Source organism: Vombatus ursinus, unplaced genomic scaffold (assembly GCF_900497805.2).
Source record: "Vombatus ursinus unplaced genomic scaffold, bare-nosed wombat genome assembly UNPS02014858.1, whole genome shotgun sequence".
In the NCBI taxonomy this organism is placed as follows: Eukaryota; Metazoa; Chordata; class Mammalia; order Diprotodontia; family Vombatidae; genus Vombatus; species Vombatus ursinus.
The window spans coordinates 2,498,854-2,518,508 of NW_020954636.1; the positions used below are offsets into that span (position 1 = coordinate 2,498,854).

A 19,655-nucleotide genomic window follows, 5' to 3' on the forward strand; every position below is an offset into this window, starting at 1 on the left:
CAATATGTTTTGACATTTGCAAAGATTGGCCACCCAGAAAATAAAATCAATATCGTTACATTGAGGAGGGGAAAAGTCTATTTGCTTGGGGCGTTTGCAGTGGAAATTGAGCGAAAAGTGAACAAAAGATCTCTAAATCTGCCCTTCTCCTCTTGAAGTAAAAAAAAAAAATTAGCTTTTTCATTGGAACTAAGTAAATGAAGCAATTTTGAGGAAGACCCCTTCTGGGGGCACAAAAACAGCTCAATTTTACAGGACCATTCATTATCTGCTTTAATGAGATTTTTAGGTGGAGATCCAAGCTTGAGATCAATCTGACAACAATCTCCACGTGGAACTGGCATATTTTTGACAGGACAAATTTTTCTGGGTAACTGGGCCATGGATATTCATTTAAACACACTAAATATTTGTGAATAAATATTTTTATTTGACATTGATATTTGACTATTATCATTCATCAGTAAATCACATCATGTAAAAAAAACGTTCGGGGCAGCTAGGTGGCACAGTGGATAGAGCACTGGCCCTGAAGTCAGGAGGACCTGAGTTCAAATCCAGCCTCAGACCAAACACTTGACACTTACTAGCTGTGTGACCCTGGCAAGTCACTTAGCCCCATTTGCCTAGAAAAAAAAAAAACCCACAAAAATCATCTTCATTGAATTTGAGGGCAGAACTGTATGGTCTTCACGTGGCTCTTGTCAAGACGCTCCAGTAGGCAGGCCCGTTGCTCTTGCCATTGTCCCTTCTGAACTGAAAGAGGCCAAGTGCTAGCACCTGCAGCAGAAAGCTAATGGTCCCATTTCTTAGAACAATTAAGGGGCTATATATTCCTATCACAAAATAAGTTGAAGTTGTTGTTTGGGCATCAAGGCCATGGAAGATAAGGAAATAAGTATAGTCTCCTTACAGAAGAAACTTGAGCAACTTTCTAATACACCAGGCTTGGGATCTGAGATGGGTGTCCAAGACATGATCACAACCTGTATTTGCTCAAATATTCCTTAAGAGTTCCTTAGAAATTGGACAGAGCTTTTCGTTTATGGGCCAAAATTGTTCCTTAGAGGGTGACAAGAGTTCCCTCTTCTATATCCTCCCCTACCTCCCCCCGCCTTTTTTGTGCCCATTCATTTGTAGAGTTTAGGTACTAACTGTGATTTTAATCTTTTGAACAGAATCTCTAATAGGACAATGTATATCCACAGGTTAAAAAGCTGGATTTGGGCAAGCAATGATCAAAGTTAGTAGGATGGTCCCCTAACGTAAAATTATTTCTTTGGTAACATTTCTGAATACTTTTTCTTCTTGCCAATAACTTGGAGAATTAATTCTGATTTAATTCTCAGTTGTGGCTGACTCTGACCTCATCTGGAGGCTTCTTAGCAAAGATACTGGAGTGGTTTGACATTTTCTTCTCCAGCTCTTTTTACAGATGGGTAAATGGAGACAAACAGGGTGAAGTAACTTGCCTAGGGTCACATAGGCAGTAAATGTCTGAGGCCAGATTTGGACTCAGGAAGGTGAGTTTTCCTGACTCGAGGCCCGGCACTGTATGTGCACCTAGCTGGCCATTCTGATTTAATACATTAGGTCATTAAATTTTGGCCATTTTCACGGATAGTAATAAGGATGAAAATGATAGTAATGAGCACTTATCAGTGATTTGAATAGAATAAAATAATAGGTTTTTGCAAGAAGCATAGAGTGAATTACAAAGCTTTGCTCTTAAGACCTTGTAACACAGTCCAACGCGATAAGTGGACAGCAGACAACAGTAATGTCCTTTGGTGGAGGCTTGGGGGTAGGACCTGAAAATTTCCTGAGGAACATATTAGCAGCTTCAAAGGGATGACTTATTGGGAGGATAAGGAGAAGGGTTTGGTGAATTTTGCTGTGAATAATCAGATCTGAAATTTTAGAAAGGACTGATCCAAATTCATGTTTTAAATAAATTAATTGATTTTGATAACATTAATTAGCCATTAATTTTTCCCTTCATTTAAAAAAATTAGCATCTCTCCTTTAAAATGTTATATCCTAAATTGCATGAAAACAATTATTTAAAAAAAAACTAGCCCCCCTTCCACTTCATGACATATAACTATTCTAATCCAGATGTATTCCTCCTGTTTTTCAGTCATAAACAGATTAGGTAAGGCAGGGGTGGATTTTGAAGTGAAATTCTCTGGGTTCATCTTTGATGCCCATGGTCCAGATGAGTGGATGATCTGTTTCCACAGTCACAACTCCAGAGCCATCATAGGTGTTTGAAGTGCTGACTAGGGTTCCAAACCTGAGCACACCATTAGCTGTGAGGAAAGGATGAAAAGGAAACGAGTTAAGCATAAACAGCTCATATTTCTATATCTTTTTTACATACATTCTCTCTCATTTAATCATCCTTACCATTTGGTTGTTCAGTTGTTTCCTGACCCTATCACTTCCCTATACTATCTTTTATCCACCTGTCCTTTCCACTCACACTGCCTAAGTATCAGGGAGGTCTTGAAATTGTGAACCTGAGATGGAGGAAAGATGGCACTATCACAAGAAACAGGGCAGTTTACAGCAGGGGAAGGTTTAGGAGAAGGATGCCAAGTTCCATCTTGGACATGTTAAGTGTGATTAGCCTACATGTCAACTAGATGTAAATGTTGAATAGAAAGTTGAGGATGACTGGAATTCAGGGCAGATTCTAGAGCTGGATACATACATCCGGTGATCAGCCCAAGGCCCCTTTAAAGAACATTTTTATTGCAAACTTCACAAAGCCATAAAGAAGCCTCACAAATAATTTTTAAAATTTCAATCTATTAAAATCCTCTTGGGTCTTTCCCTATATTTACTTAGCAGTGTCATGTAGGTCATATCTTGATTAGTATCTGCACCAATTACCTTAAAAGCACAGAACTAATAACCCAGTCCCCTACTTTTTTTTTTCTTTTAAATGAGTGGTTTTAGCCCTACTGCAGGAGAAAATTAGCTAGAGCCTAGATCTAGGACTCAAATGACTCCAATGTTAACAGTGCTGCAGTATTCCTTGGATTAGCTATTGTGAAGTGGCCCTCTGGTGGTGCCGTGGATAAAGGCTGGGCATGTAGTCAGGAAGACTCATCTTCCTGAGTTCAAATCTAACTTCAGACAATTGTTAGCTGGGTAAGCCACTTAACACTGTTTGCCTAAATCCACTGAAGAAGGAAATGGCAAACCACTCCAGTATCTTTGCTAAGAAAACCCCATGGACAATATGGTCCATGGTGTCATAAAGAGTCATACATGAATGAACAAGCTCCATAGTGGAATAACAAAAAGAAAGGAAACATATACTTATTAAGTGTTTTTTATAACCAAATAATAGGGGAGTAATTATACACTAAGCCTGCTCTGGGTGCTAATGAGAAGTTAAACTGACCTTAAGATGTTATTTGTTAACTCAGAGGCAGATAAGCATTCTGCGATCTTCCTTTCACACTGCTGACTTACATTATTAGGTTTGGATTACTTTCTTCTCAAACCTGTGACAATTCCTACCGATGATTTTAAGTGTAAAATTTTTTGTTTAAATCAGTTTGGAGTTTTATAGTTTGATACAGATGATTAGGTCAGTCAATAAATGGTAAGGGGGCAGTTAGGTAGCACAGTGGATAGAGTCAGGAGGACCTGAGTTCAAATATGCCCTCAGACACATAACAGTCACTAGCTGTGTGACTCTGGGCAAGTCACTTAACCCCAATAGCTTCACCAAAAAAAAAAAAGAAAAAAAAAAGGTAAGAAGGAGACAAAGGTTTGAGGGTCCATTAGCTTTGCTCTAATCCACTGCAATAGGTAGTATAGTATCCCTCAAAAGCTAATGTAATGTTAGGTTGCATAAAGAAGGGATAAAAAGATGTGGGGAGAGAAGGGTGTGTGTATGTGGTGACAGTCCTTTTTCACTTTTGCCCTGCTCAGATTGCATCTGGATTGTAACGTTCAGTCGCGGGTACCACATTCAGGAGAGACACAAATAGCAAGGCATTTGGGATGGTGAAGGGCCTGGGGAATAATGTCATATGAAGAATGGGGGATATTTAGCTTGGAGAAGAAAAGACATGGGAGAAAGGGTAGCAGGTGGTGGTTATCTTTAAACATTTGAAGAGCTGTCCTGTGAAAAAGGGATTAGATTTGTTCTGCTAGACTCCAAGGGTCAAACCAAGTAATGAATGCCGCTTATGCAGCAATAGAGAGGAAGACCTTGCTATGTGGTAAAGTGGCTGAGAGCGCTTGACTCAGAGTCAGGAAGATCTGAATTCAAATTTACTCTCAGATTAAAAGCTTTGTGAATCTGGGCAAGTCACACGATAACCTATCAGCTTCATTTGGCTCATTTGTAAAATGGAGATCCTGACAATGTCTACCTCAAACTTCCTAGCAATAAAAACGGTCCAAAGATGAAAGGGGCTGCCTGCAAAAGTACTGGGTCAAACCTCAATTTTTTGTTGTTGTTTAGTTGTTTCCAACTCTGTGACCCCATTTGGGGCTTTCTTGGCAAAGATACTGGAGTGGTTTTGGAGTGGTTTGCCATTTCCTTCTCCAGCTCATTGACAGATGAGGAAACTGAGGCAAACAGGGTTAAATGACTTGCCCAGGATCAAACAGCTAGTAAGTGTCTGAGGCCAGATGTCAACGCAGAAAAAGGAGTCTTCCTGAATCCAGACCTGGCACTCTATCCATGAGAGGTGATCAAGCAAAAATTTGTAGAGCAAATTCCTGGCTGGGCATAGGTCAGACTAGATGTCCTACCCTTCCAAGTCATATCTTCTGTGAGTATGATGTTAAAGCAATTTGCTGAAGGTCATAAACCTAGTTCACAGCAGGATAACCCCAGCCATCAAAATCTCTGGGAGAAGGGATAATAATATCTGATGTTTGAGATTATACATGGGAAAAGCACTTTGCAAACATATTGAGGCATATAGAAATTGCACCTTAGGGTATAAAAAGCACTTTGCAAACACAATCTCATCAGATTGTCATAATACACTTGTGAGGAAAATACAATAAATATTCTTATCTCCCTTTTACAGAAAGGGAAACTGAGGTTCACAAGGCTTAATTAACCTGCTCATAGTCACCAAAAGCTAATCTTGAATCCAAGTATTCCCTGCATTCAATATCCAGTCATCTTTCCATTATAGATACTTAAGTTCTTTATATTCCCTTCTTCTGCTCCTCAATTATTTTTTCCACACTCTTCTGAGAGTTAAAGTCCTCCCATCCCAGGCCACCTCTTCTTTTTTCAATTTTAGTGCCTCTCCTAGGAAGGAAGGAAAGTTAACACTTGCAAGTCCTCTTGAAGCTATACTTTTATATGTTCCTAGGCATATATTATAAATAATATAAATTGTACTAAAAATTGTCAACATTCTTCACCCCCTACAATTTTCTACCATAACTCTGAGATTTCAGTTAACTGATTTGAAAAGTTAAAGTAAAAGAACCTCTTTGACGTCTAAATTTCAATCTTTGAACTAGTTGGTGAAATAGAAGTCTCACCTTTTCATCTTGTAACTATGTAACCAGTATTAATTCTCTTATTAGCTAGTTAAATGCCTGTGAACCTGGGGTACTGGTGAGAGCACTGGGTACTGATATTATAAAACTTAGATCTGCTACATACTATCTGCATGACCTAAGGCAAGTCATTCTCCGCCTCAGTTTCCCTATCTGTTTTCTTCCAGCTCTAAATCCTAAACCTGTACTTTTAACTAGTTGACAACTTATTTCTTCTATCTGGGCCATGGCATCAGCATGTTACTTTGATGACAGCACTTTATTAAAGACTGTATCACATTGAGTTTTGGGTGCCATATTTCATTTAGAAAGAAAAAAACTGGAGAATTCCTAAAGGGATTTAACTAGGATGGTATGGAGATTCAAAACTATGCCTTTGAAACATTGCTTGAAGGAAGCAGAAAGGATGGTTAGCCTGGAGAAGAGAAAACCTAGGAGAAACAGGATCACAAACTTCAAATGTTTGATGGCTAGTCTTATGAAAGGTTTAAACTTGCTATAGGCCCCAGAGAATAGAACTAGGACCACTGAATAGAATTTATGGGAAGACAAATTTCAGCCACAAATAAAGAAAAGCTTCATGGAAATATGAATTGTCAATGAAAGAAAGAAAAAGAAAAAAGGAAATATGAATTACCCACCCATCCTTGGAGGTCTCTAGTCACAGTCAGACCATTTGTCATTGATTGTAGAGGATTTTCATGCTTCAGGCAAGGTTTAAACTAGATGATTTTTGTGGCCCCTAGCACCTTTGACATGTTTATTAATCTCACAACTTAATATCAGTCAGCTTGGAAGGCCATGGTGAGATATTCACAACCACTAGAAACCTCCCTACATTTAAATGTTTTAATAATTAATTGGTTGGTTCTCATTGTCCGGTTGTACTTGTTTGGTTTATGGCTACAGGTTATAAACTCTTATAACTATGTCTTGCTGTAATGACAAAGAAAAAAATAAATCATCTCCTATATAGCATGAAAGCTTGTTACCCCTTAATTAGAATAGTGAATTGCACAAAGTAGATGCTCAATAAATGTGTACTGAATAAATTCTTAGGTGGTACAATAGATACTTTGTTGGACCTTGGGGTCAGGAAGACACTACAGTTAGCCCGTCCACTTTGCAATTTTTCCCGTTGAGGTTTCAGTATAACTTGGGTTGGCATAAGAAATTAAATGGAATTTTTTGGGGAGTTTTGCAGAAGCCTTAAGTGAAATGCAAAGGTCAGCAGACAACACAGAAAAAGTTTATAAACTCAGAAATACACAAAATATATGTAGAGTATTGTATAATATCAACATATTTTATCTTTTAATACCATAATAATTCAGATTTCTCTGGTATGAAGGGAGTGTCAAAAAACCTTACGTGGATTTTTTAGACTGAGGGGGACTGAGGGATAACTGCAGTAGTGTAACCCAGGACAAATCATTTAATCTCTGTAGATCTCAGTTTCTTCATCTGCAAATCAAAGTTGATGTACTAATTAATTGGCCTCTCAGATCCCTTCCAGCTCTAAATCTGTGATTCTGTTATAAAGAAGTAGTATAGTGTAATAGAAAGGACAATGAACTCAGAGTGTGAGGCTATAGGTTCTGTTCCTGATTTTCCTTCCTAGTGCCTGGTTGAAACTGAGGAAGTAACAACCTTACTGAAACTCAGTTTTCTTATTTATAAAATGAGAGGATTAGAACAAATGAGCTCTAATGTCTTTTCCAACTTTTAAATCTTACAGTATTACAAAAGTAAAGCTGATTCCAGGAATTATTTACTGTTCTCTTCTGTGCCACTAGAGGGAGTGTTTTACCTTTCTTGAGAAATCTCCCTGAAGAAGGCACTTTAAAAATACTCCCCGGCAGAGCTAAGAAATGGTTAAAACAATGATCTATCAATTCATGATTCATTATTGAAAGCCGTTTTTCTACGCAGCCAACTTCTTAACCAGTGTGATTAAGAAAACATGCAATACAGAACTAATTACAATATAGGTAGAACACCATTTAAATGCATGCCTTCATTTGTGTAGAGTTAATCATTGAACCCTTTAGAGTAGATGACATCATGAGAGAGGTAGGAAGGGAAAGGGGGTATAAAAAAGGGAGTCAAAAAAAGAGTCCAAGGCAGGGTTAGAGGATAGGAAGCGATAATCCAGAAAAGATGATTGAGAAGTCACCAGATATTTGGGAGGAGAGGTTATCAAGGAAGTGGGGGTGGCCAATTGTATCAAAAGATGAAGAAAAGTTGAATAGCATGAGAACTGAGGAAAGGGTTAGGATTTACCAATTAAGGGACCCATTCAGTAGAGTCTAAAGGGGACCAGAAGCCAGAATGCAAGGAATTTAAGGAGAGGGATGGGAGATGAGAAGTTGCAGGTGACCCTTTCTAGAATTTTAGTTATGAAAGAGAAAATTAATAATAAAAAAAGTTTAAGGGAATGGTAGGGTCAAGTGCAAACTTTTTTAAGAGGAAGAGAATTATTTTTACAAGCATCCAGTGAAGAAAACAGTAAATGAAGAGAAACTGAAGATGAGAAGAAAAAGGGAATCATAAGTGTGCAAAATCCCAAAGGAAATTTGAGGAGATAGAATCAAGGGGTGAATACGGTGTGGAGTCAGTTCAAAAAGAACCTCAGCAAGGATGACTTTGATTTTTCAATAGATTAGTGGGATGGGGAGGAGTGAAGGAGGGTGCATGAGGGAGTCAGTCAATGGGGGGGAAAAAGAGGAGCTTGCTGTATAGCAGTGAGAGCCCAGTAGAGATTGTTGTTGATGTTTAGTCGTGTCTGACTCTTCAGGGCCCCATTTGGAGTTTTCTTTGCAAAGTTGCTAGAGGGTTTGCCATTTGCTTCTCCAGCTCATTTTGCAAGAGAAGACAGTGAGGCAAACAGGGTTAAGTGACTTGCTTAAGGTCACACAGCAAGTAAGTGTCTGAGGCCAGATTTGAACTCAGGAAGATCAGTCTTCCTGACTTTGGACCCAGCACTCTATACAAGTCAACAACCTAGATGCCAGTGGAGATTACATAATAAATTTGTAGTGGACCCAACCAGCATAGTTTGTGAAATATTCTTTATAAAATGTGACATTTTCAAAATATTTTCTTTCTGAAAGGGAGGAAGTTCTGAATTGACATTTTTTCCTTGATAAAAAATGCTTTGTATCTTTACAGTTTGTGACCTGCATTTAGATTTGGATAAATTGACCAGATGTCTTAATTTGGTGGACAGGTGTCAATGAAATGCAAATTCAGGTTGATTAGCTCATTAATCTGCTAATACAGATTAGCTCAAAGGATTGGAGCAAGTCTTTTCTTGGGGCTAGCTCTGTGATCTAGGAAAATTTCAGATCCTGAGATTTAAGCATCTTTGAACTACTTTATTTTACTATTGTCATGTGACAAATTATCTTTAGTACATAAAAAGCAAGTTCTCAGCCATTTGTCTAGATATTTCCTTTATAGAGAGCCAAGAGAGGCCCTTAGGAAATACTCCTTACCAAAATTAGAAATGGAAATAGGGATATAGGTATATATTTACGTACATACACACATACATATGATAGATGGATAGATGCAGGGCAAGTAAAATAGCAAACAATTGACTCTGAGACCAGAGTGAGGAGCTGGACTTTTGCAAAAAGTCCTGCTAAGCAGGAATAAGAATGAATATGCCAACCTGAGAGGAAAAGATTGGGCAAACATGGACTTTTCCCCCAAAATCCTATAAAACTAAGGGGTATGACTAGTTTTGGTTAAGGTAAATATAGGAGAGAGGAATGGAAATTACAGCTTCTGCACCTGCTATACTTATGGAACATGTAGTTGAAAATAAAGAGGGGTAAAACATGTTTAGATTAAAAATTCCAGATGCATTAGAGTTATAAAGAGCAAGCAGGATTTTGGCTCAGCCTTGAACCTAGGTCATGTGATATTAAGTTTAGTGCTCTTCCTGAGAGATTTATTTTAGCTTCAGTTCAACTTTGTCTCTTTGAATCTGGATGCTGTGCTCTAACTTGAGTCATTTTAGTGGAACACCATGGCAGGGGGCAGAACTGATACTCAGCAAGTGGGTAGATTCTGATGCCTATAGGTCATACTGGCCTTATTATTGAGATCCCCAAGACTATAAAAAGTTAGGTTTAGAACTATAAGTTATGGTTCAAAATTTAGAGAATGATGAACACCTGAACAAGGTAGCTAACAAAACTGCAGAATATATTAAGTACCAGAGTCAGTGTGGGGTAGGAAATGGCAAGATTTGGGTTCAACACTTGTCTCTGACACTTACTAGCTGTGTGACCCTGTGTAAGTCACTTAACTTCTATTTGTCAAAAGTCATGCCTATGACTAATTTACTAAGTCATAAATAAAGCATGGAATTTCTACGTGGGAAGTTCTTCATGTTGATGAAATCACAGATCTTTCCCATAAAGATTCACATATGCTAAATGTGAAATGAGTGATACAGACAATGGATGAAATAGAAATTCAGGGAAAGGAAAGAACTTTGTTCTAGGAAGACTCCATACATATAGGATGCAGCTGACCTGGGATTTTTAATGGATAGATATGGTTTGTATGGGTACAGGGGAGAGCATGAGGCAACTGTTCATTCCTTCTCTTTAAGGTAAAGAACCTGTCTTGGTTGGCAAAGATGAATAAGCTATTTTCAAAACAAAAAATAAACAAAAAACCCAAACAACTGCATGAAAGTGTTCCAAATTGATAAGAAAAATGACAATTAAAACCAATTCTGACATTTTGCCTGAATCATATCAGATTGGCAAAGATGAAAATGATCTATGTTGGAGAGGCTGTGAGAAGGTAGAAACAAATTTCTTAGTGGATAGAACACTGGACCTGGAGTCAGGAAGACATGGATTCAAATCCAGCCTCAGATATTAACTGTGTGACTCAGGGCAAGTCACTTATAGCTACTATTTGCCTTAGTTCACTTGAGAAGGAAATGACAAACCATTTCAGTATCTTTGCCAAGAAAACCCCCTGGACGGTATCCACATGCTATGGTCCATGGGGTCATGACAAGTTGAACATGATGAAATGACTGAACAACAACAAGAAATAAGCACAGTAATATACTGTTTGATAAATCCAAAGACATAGCTTGTGGGGTAAGAACTTAACATCTGATAAAAATTACTGAGAAAACTGAAAGGCAGTTTGGCAAAACCTAGGCATAGACCAATATCTCACACATTCATTGCACAAAGTTTTTAAACAATTATTTATACTTTGTGATTTTTTTTCTTTCCTATTTGGACAGAGTGTGTTAAAGTGACAGAATTAAGATCAATAAGTCGAAACAATTCAACATGAAATAATGGATTACAATTTACTATCCCATTATAATTATTTTGTAGTTCATTTTCCTCAAGTCATAGGATCTTAGAGTTGAAAGGCACCTTGGAGATCTCACAGGTAGGAAATAAATCTGCATATAAATGGATATGTATATGTGTGTATATATATGTATATATATATATTTAAATCAGTGCTTAGATCTAATGGGGTCTTCAAGTAACAACACAAGCCTATTAGAGATGGTGATATTCAACTGCTTTTACATTTTAAATACGAAAAATCTCCTCTGACTTGAATTACAGGAAGTGTATGATGGTGTCCTGGAGCAAACAATACATGCTTTTAAAAAATTAGCATATGGGTCTTAGCGAATACTTATACTAATAAGTTTGGATTGAGGCATTTTTCATCTCTGAGGCATTACTTCTAGCTACTTTTCCTTTACTGAAGAAATAGTTGAATATTTTGCTCAACAGTCTATTTTGTTCTATGAGACAAAAGACTGTCCAGGTGATGTGCCAAAGACTTTCCACAGATTCTGAAGTTTAACTGTACTGGGCCTTTGAAAGTTTAGGGTCTAGAGAGCAGGAGTTTGCAGGCTGCCTTTCATACAAGACTTACCTAATCATCATTATTCTCTGCAGGGAGGCTCAAGAATGGCAGAAGCCACAATGAGCCTACTTCCCTAGGGAGGTGATTTAATGTGAGGCGACTTGTTTGGTCCCTAAGCAGTGGTTCAGTAGGAGAGTCAATTCAATAAGCATTTTTAATCCCCTATTACATGCAAGTTGCAAGAATATCCTGTGGAAATTGGGCCTCCTAGCAATGGAACAAATGAGCAGTTTCAGTGGAGTGGAAAAATGTTAGGATAAGTCTTCCTTTGCAGGTATTATTTTTCTCTCAGCAACTGTGATCACTCATCAACAAACATTTTATATTGTTACAAAAACACAATTGCATCTACAGTGGGTATGATGTGTCACACAGCTATGCCTACTACTGAAGGTAATGCAAATTTTAAAGACAAAATGGTCCTGGCCTCTTGAGAGCTTACAGTCTAATTATACTACACAATAATACATGATCAATGAACAGAACAAAAAGCATTGTTAGGTTCAAGGAGGTGTTCGGGTACGGCTTTACATGTAGGTAAAGTAACCATTCCCTCGTTTCTTACAAATATTGATTCTGCTACATTTACTCTATCATCAGAGCTTCATTTCTTTCAGGGTTGACTTTCTAGAATTCCCTTTAAAAATGCAAAATTGCATAGCCCTAACCTGTAATATGTCATCAGTTAGCATCTGGGAGGGGGTAAAAAGGGTGAAAACAGGAGACCACCACTAGCTGCGATACAAAATGAGACCCAGATCCGGGGACTAAGGTGAAATGAATGATATGACAAAGCAGGAATGGGGAGGTAGACAGATGCCAAAGTAATAATTCACGTTTCTATAGTACCATCAGATTAAAAAACAAACTTTCTTCATAACAGTAGAAGTTATGTTCTTTCATAGACAATGTCAAAACTTGAGCTTCAAAAAAATTAAGGTTTGTTACCAAAAATCAGCAGTTGGTTTTGAACCCACACCCTCTGAATTCAATGTCCTTTCTATCCCTACCACATTATCCTCTAACAAAGACAAATACGTCTGGGGCTGGGAATGTTTGTGCCACTCAAATTGCCTTCTCTTACATAGTTTGCCAACATTGAGGCTGGTCATGGAGCAGAAAATTTTCTTTTAATTGCAACAATAGCATAGAGTACTAACCAGCATTCAATGTTACTACTGGAAGACTAGAGAACGTCTTTGAAGGTTAAAAAAAAAGATTGAGTCTGGGCTATCAACAATGCCTGAGACAGAGTGCAGAGAGAGGCTGGATGGATAAATTGGATTATTTGTTTTTAAGTTTTAAGATCTCACTGGGAAGAGATGGAATCTGACAAACTTGCTTGATATAGCACACAGGTGAGCATTTAATACTCCCTTTTTTGAAGATTCTTAAGGACTCCATCATGAGGTATTGCTTATATCCTGGGAATTAAGGCAATCTAGGTTAGGAAGCTCCATTAACTTGTTCGAGTCAGAGGGGTACTTGCTTATAACGTAGAAGTTATTTACTATCTCAGAGAAGGAACTTTCCAAAGTTCATAGGATTCAGGGCTAGAAGGCATTTTGTTGTGTCTCCTATATAGATTGTGAGGACCTTCCCCTAATCATATTAATTGGTGTTTAATTATCTTTTTATTCCTCATTTCTTTCCAGTAGTAGGTATTCACTTTGTGAGCAGAGACTCTTGGGGGTATTGTCTTTGTACTCCCAATACTTAGAAACACTTAGCACAATAAAGAGAAGGCACTTAATAAATGCTAGCTGAATGCCTATAAGCCTGGGAAAAATTTGATTTGGATTTCACTTGGAAAAAATAAAAACCTTTCATCTTTTCTCTCTCTACCATTATCATTTTTAATAAAAAACATACCGTATTTTACTAACACCTCTTATTTACATTTCAAAAAATAAAATTTTGGGAGTAACAATGAACTGATTTAATACTATTTCTAATTATCTTTTTTTGCCACTGGTTTGCAACTGCATTCTAGGAAAAAACAATAGGACAAATATTACTTTCATGGAAGGTTCATTGATGGTAGCAATAAAGTCTGTTCTACCTAATTAATTTTCTACTGGAAGATAATCTACTGACAGTCCTAGTTAGGATATGTAAACTGTGCTTTTCTTATAGAACTAATTCTACTACATTCAAATGTAGGAGATTTTTTAAAGTGTTTTTTTTTTTAAATAGGCAGACTAGATCAAGAAACTTTACATATGAAGCACAAAGAGATGAGTGAAATATTCCAGATCAGTGAAGCAAGATACTTCCATTACACAATAGCAACACTACTTTAAAGTGGAAAAAAAATGGCTTAATTATCCAGCTAATTGCTTTTATACTCCTCTTCATTTTTGGTATGTAGATACTGGAGAAAAACATTAAAACTATGATTTACACAAGCTAATGTAAAGAAATTTAAAATAAAGATGGATGTGAATTAATTAGCAAGTATTTGAGTATTTGCTGTGCCATGAACATTGAGATAGGTGTTGTAAAGGATGTAAAGGATCTGTGAAGTAATGCAGGGTCTTTGCCCTCAATCCTGAAGGTTGAGAAAATTTAACCTGATATTTGGAAAAGGCCACTCAAACATCAAGTCCAAACAATATGTCTTAAGTGTATCAATGGAATCTAATTTAGACTCTGGAAGGTAGCATGATATAGGAATAGTCACTGCCTGAGTGACCACATACAAAGCACTTAAATCTACAATTGTCTCACCTGTAAAATCAAGATAATATCTGCAACTACCTACCTTGTAGGGTTATTGTGCAGAATAAATGAAATAATTTATTTCATTCATTTCAATATTGAATATATATATACATACATACATATACATGTTTAAGTCTTATGCCATATAAATGCTATTATTATTATTAATCATTTCTTTTTTTCAGTCAGATTCAGATAGAAATGTTCCTGGCATAAGTCACTATTTTGCTGTTATACTTTCATACTTACTGTTCTGTGGACCATTCACAGGTGGATAAAATAACCGACTTTGTAGCTGACTAAAAGTCTTAGGGTGTCAGTTCATCCTCCACGGATTCACTGAGAAAACTCTTGGGAGAACTGCAGTAGGAGTCAGGATAACAGGGATGCTATGCACTTCACTGTTTGCACATGATTTTTATTTCCTCCACTAGATCTCTATATTTTGAAAGCTTTTCATTCTATGTAATTTGGAGACTGAGTATTTGGTATGTGGTACAGAATCTATTAAAAAAGTTCTTATGGCTATATGTTATGTCCAAGTGATCCCAGACAGTTCAGTCTGTGATAATGGTCTGCTTCTAGTTCAGTTTATTTGCTGAGCTCTCCAGGATATTCCGAGGTCTCTGCTGTGTAGTTTGGGGGTGGGGGTGGGGCATGGAAGGAGAGAAGAAGGGAAGGGGGTCAGGGAATTGATTATTTGTCAGTTTCTGAAGAAAGCACACTTCTGATGGGATGTATAATTCTTACCACAAGGTTAATTCTTTCTTGCTAGCTATTCAGTTGGTGCTAAATTTTTACAGCCTCCAGTGATGTGTTGCATGGACCACCATTTCCATTCATAATTTAGTTTGTACACTAAATTCAAGCTCCTTAAGATTAACCCTTAGTAGTTTCTGATGTCAGCGAACTGATCCCAACTTACCATCATACACTCCTCTTTTTCACAAATGAATCTGTATGACTTCACTGTTACTATTGTTGTTATTCTAAGTTTGCACTGGGAAACAATGAAGTAAATGAAAAATATTTAAGTTTTTACTCAGGGCAAGGCACTGGACTCACAAAAACAAAGGGGATACAAATATAAAGAGTGAGACAGTCCTTACTCTTAAAGAGATAACATTTCAATAGAGGAAGACATATAGTAAAGTGGTGGCCAGGAAGTGTGTGTCTGGAGGAATCACAAGAATTGTGATCCATAGAACAGTCAATCACCATCCCCTTTCTAGAAGCTATGGCACTATTGATTTGATTACTGGAACAGAAGTCAGATAACCTGGGTTCAAATATAGATTATCACTGTGTGACCTTGGGTATGCCACTTACCCTATGTGCCTCAGTGTCCTGATTTATCAAAGAAAGGGGTTAGATAAGATAACTTCTAAGGTCCTTTCCAGTTCTAGATTGATAATCCTGTGAAACAGGCTGAAAAACTTAGGCCTATCACAAAAAAGATAGAGTGGCAAGGGACTGTGAAAATAGATCATATGAAGACTTACAAAAACATACACCAAAACCAGACAGAAATTTAGCCTATGAAATATGTATTATACTTACTCCAAGTAAGCATACATATATCCCTTAGGAAAAGAATGGGGGTGTTAAGAAATGCCAAGAACTGAAATGTCCCACCTTAGAAGAGGGATACCCTGTCACTCTGTTGTGGTTCTCCAAGGACATACAGGTTTACAACACACTCAGAGTTGTTATGCAGTTCTGAAAGTTAACCTGTTATCTACCTGGTCTTCTTAGTGTCAAAGTGGAAATGATAAGAACAAACTTCTCCCATTCATTGTTATGCATGCCATGAATTACTGAGGAACAAACTGTTTTCTTACCCAGCCTTATCTATAGAAAGTGGCATGTTTTTACTCTGCTTCTCCCTGGAAAAACAGTGATCTGCTAAAGACACCTCACAAGGTGAGTACTCATCACCTCTTTCTCCTGACAACTAATCTTTTTTCGAACTCAGGTGACTGAGGATGGGCTATTATACTTCTCTTTGAAAAGTAGCTGCATTTATCTTTATCCTTCTGAGAAGTCACAGTTTCCATGCCCTTGGACTGGAGCTAGAAGTCATCAGAAAGCTTCTGATGTTCAATTATTCTTACTTTTTATTCTCCATCCCATGTTGTGACTCAGCCTGATGTCCGAAAAACAATTAGTCCAATTGAAGACCATTATTTAGAGGAATCAAAGCCAATTATACCAGTTAGAAAATGTCCTCCATGATTACCATCAAATGTTCAAGCTTTTTAAAACAAACACAACTTATTACTTCTTTATGTTAAAAGCGCTAATGTATAGGGTAATTAGTAGACTCTTTTCAAATTTCCATTGTTGCAATTAGAGCTATTAAAGCTACTTTTTGAAAAAGGAAGCATATTGATGTAAAAAAAAAGTCAAATGTGACTTGGCTTATACTGATTATAGGCAATGCAGCAGGAGACTTGGTTTGTTCTGTGAAAACACATTATAAATGTGTAAGCCTGTCTAACATTCATACCCTTTGGCAATAAGGGCATTTAATGGAAGCTCTTTGAAGGCAGGGACTGTCTTTTGCCTCTTTTTATATCCCCAATATAGTCCTTAGCACAAAGCAGGCATTTTAACAAATGTTTATTAGTGGGTTGATAAGGAGAAGATTAAATGAATGCTCAGGGGTGGGGCGTGACTTTCTCTAACATGATTTTCTTTTTTATATATCATACTAATTGAAACTTGCTTTCTTCTCTCTATTCCCCAAAATACAAGTTGAATGACTCCAGTACAGTCTAGCTCATGAGAATTTTACTATGACAGAGTGGGAAGAAAGCAGATATTTAGGGGTTAGGCTCTCTTAGTAGTTGGGTAACCTTGGGCAAGAACCCTCTCTGAATTTGAGTTTTCTCAATTGTAAAATGACAAAGTTGCAACAGATGACCTGAGGTCCTTTATAACTTTGGCATTTTTAGATTTTTTACTAACCTTCTAGAGTTCTCATGCATTCAAGGTGCATTAATTCAGTCACCTTCATTAATGTTCTGTGGGCGAATTCTAATATGGGAAGGGATATCCAAAACCCAGCCTCCAAATCTATGTTTCTTATTCTTCTTCACTATTCTAAGCACTGCAACAAATATGAAATGAACCTGCACATTCACCCCCTGTGGCAGGGATTCTTAACTTTTTTATGTGGCATGGGCCTCTTGGGCTGTGTGGTAAAGCCTATGGACCCCTCAGAATAATGGTTTGAAGTAAAATAAAATACACTGAATTATAAAGTAAACCAATTATATTGAAACACAATTACAAAATATATATTAAAAAATAAAGGTTCACAGACCACAGGTTATGAACCCCTGCTTTAAGAGGGTTTTTCTGGCTAGCTCAGGTCAGGTTGCCATCTATGAGCTTGGGGACAGCTACTAGAATCCCCACTGAGATCTTTAGCATAAGTCCATTTTTAGATGAATGAAATATTCAGTGAAATATTTTCATCTTGATTCACCTTTCATACTTTTGCTTTGAACAGTATAACTCTCTCAAGCCTATGTTGCATATGCATGCAAGTAGGTACACACGAAAATACACATTCTAAAGATGTACACCACTGCACAGAATATACATAGTGTTGCAAATAGGTACATAAATATGACTTAAACTTAGCTCTTTTAAGAGGACAATTCAATTCCAGTGGTCACTGTGATTTCTCATGGCCTCAATAGTTAATTGATATGACATAGGAGTGGAAAGTAGATGTTTGCCATCAACAAAGATATGTAAGATCATTTAGCATTTTCTTTAGAAGGCATATTTTTGCTGACAGTCTGACCCCTGTCTTTTTGGAAATGCAGCATCTGATTTAGATCTGTTTATTGATATTAATAGATCTGATTTGTTGGTATCAAAGGCAATAAACCATTGCCTTAGTCTTTGTTCACAGGATCATAAAACAGAAGTTTGCTTGTTCTTAATATACTTCATTTTAAGTGTGTATATCATCAAGACCTGTTTTCATCCTCAATTTTTTTTTTCTATTGATATATGGTGAAGGTATTTTATATTGGGAGCAGTTGGCAATATATAGTATGAATAGCACAATGAGGCCTGTTATTGAAAACAAACTACCTTTGATTTTTGGTTTCCAATGCCTTGAATCTGCATCCTCACATGCCCATTCCCCCAGCGCAAATCTATCCTCTTTGCCTAAGCATTTGTTTACTATTTACCTCTAAAGGCTTTTTCATTTATTAACTTGAGGTTAAGCTCCAGTTTTAACTTCTCCATGAAGACTTTCCTGACTATCTGAGTACAACACTGAGTTTCTGCTTTAGACCTTTGTTTTTTGCACCTATCGTCTATGTTGTACAATTAGCACCTTATTTTGCAATAACATTTTTCTTTACAACTACCACTTAACTGAGCAGCTTAGCAGTGGAGAAGTTTAAATCTTGATTCTACTACTGCCTACATTGGCTTTCTTAAATAAGTCACTTTACTTCCCCTGGGCCTCAGTTTTTTCTTCTGTATCTAATAGAGCTAGAGCTGATGTTTCCTGGACCAATTACAAAGATACATATGCTTAGAATTGGAAGACTCTGGAATGACGTGGCAACCCTTTGTTTCTATGATGGCAAAACTGCTGCACTAGAGAGGATTTGGCAACTGAGTCAGGCTGAGATAATTTTTACTCTCATACTTTTCTTCCTCTCTCCTGAATGTGTGGCTTGAAAGTCTCCCTGTGACTTTCTGTGAGGGGGAAAGATTGGTACCTTCTCCCCACTCCCAATCTGAGAGGTCACTTTCATGTGGCACTGAGCACATATGTTGGCTAGGTGAGCTCAAGTTGAATGTCAAGGTGCCAGCTGCTTCTTTTCATTTGTTCCTCTTTCCCTGAGCATAGGTGATTGAACAGTGAACCTGAGATGGACACTTCTAGCTTTAAAGGCAACTTCATGAGTTCAAGAGGACAATAGCTTCTGGATTCCAAGGATTTAATTTAATCACCAAATCTTAGCCTTTTGTCAATCCTCATTCTTGATCTCTTTGTAACATTTGACATAGTCTTATCACCTTCTTCTAAACAGAAGTTTCATATGCATCTAAAACAACATGCCCAAAACAGAACTCATCATTCCCCTTTGCCTCCTTTTCCAAAATTCTTTGTTGCTAGAAGCTTGGCCATTGAATTTTTTCCTTTTGTTCCAGTTCCCAGTATTATCATGGAAAAATATTTTCTCCCAAATTATGAATAGTGTAATTGCTACCAGAATAAGACTTGGTTACACCCAAACAGCAGATGTAAATTTTAACATTTATGCATTATTTATTAGGCATTACAAATGCCGNTCCCAAATTATGAATAGTGTAATTGCTACCAGAATAAGACTTGGTTACACCCAAACAGCAGGTGTAAATTTTAACATTTATGCATTATTTATTAGGCATTACAAATGCCA

The 19,655-nt window shown here is 37.2% G+C and overlaps 1 protein-coding gene across 3 annotated transcripts in view; it reads right to left on the reverse strand.

Moving 5' to 3' along the window:
* Nucleotides 1–1,474: 1,474 nt before the first annotated feature.
* TPK1 (thiamin pyrophosphokinase 1) overlaps nucleotides 1,475–19,655 on the reverse strand; it is a 468,766-nt gene continuing 450,585 nt past the window's right edge. For all 3 annotated transcript variants that reach the window (XM_027841244.1, XM_027841243.1, XM_027841245.1), the window contains one exon: nucleotides 1,475–2,312. In XM_027841244.1, coding sequence (XP_027697045.1) covers nucleotides 2,152–2,312 — 161 coding nt within the window. In that variant the 3' untranslated portion in view covers nucleotides 1,475–2,151. The remainder of the gene's footprint in view (nucleotides 2,313–19,655) is intronic.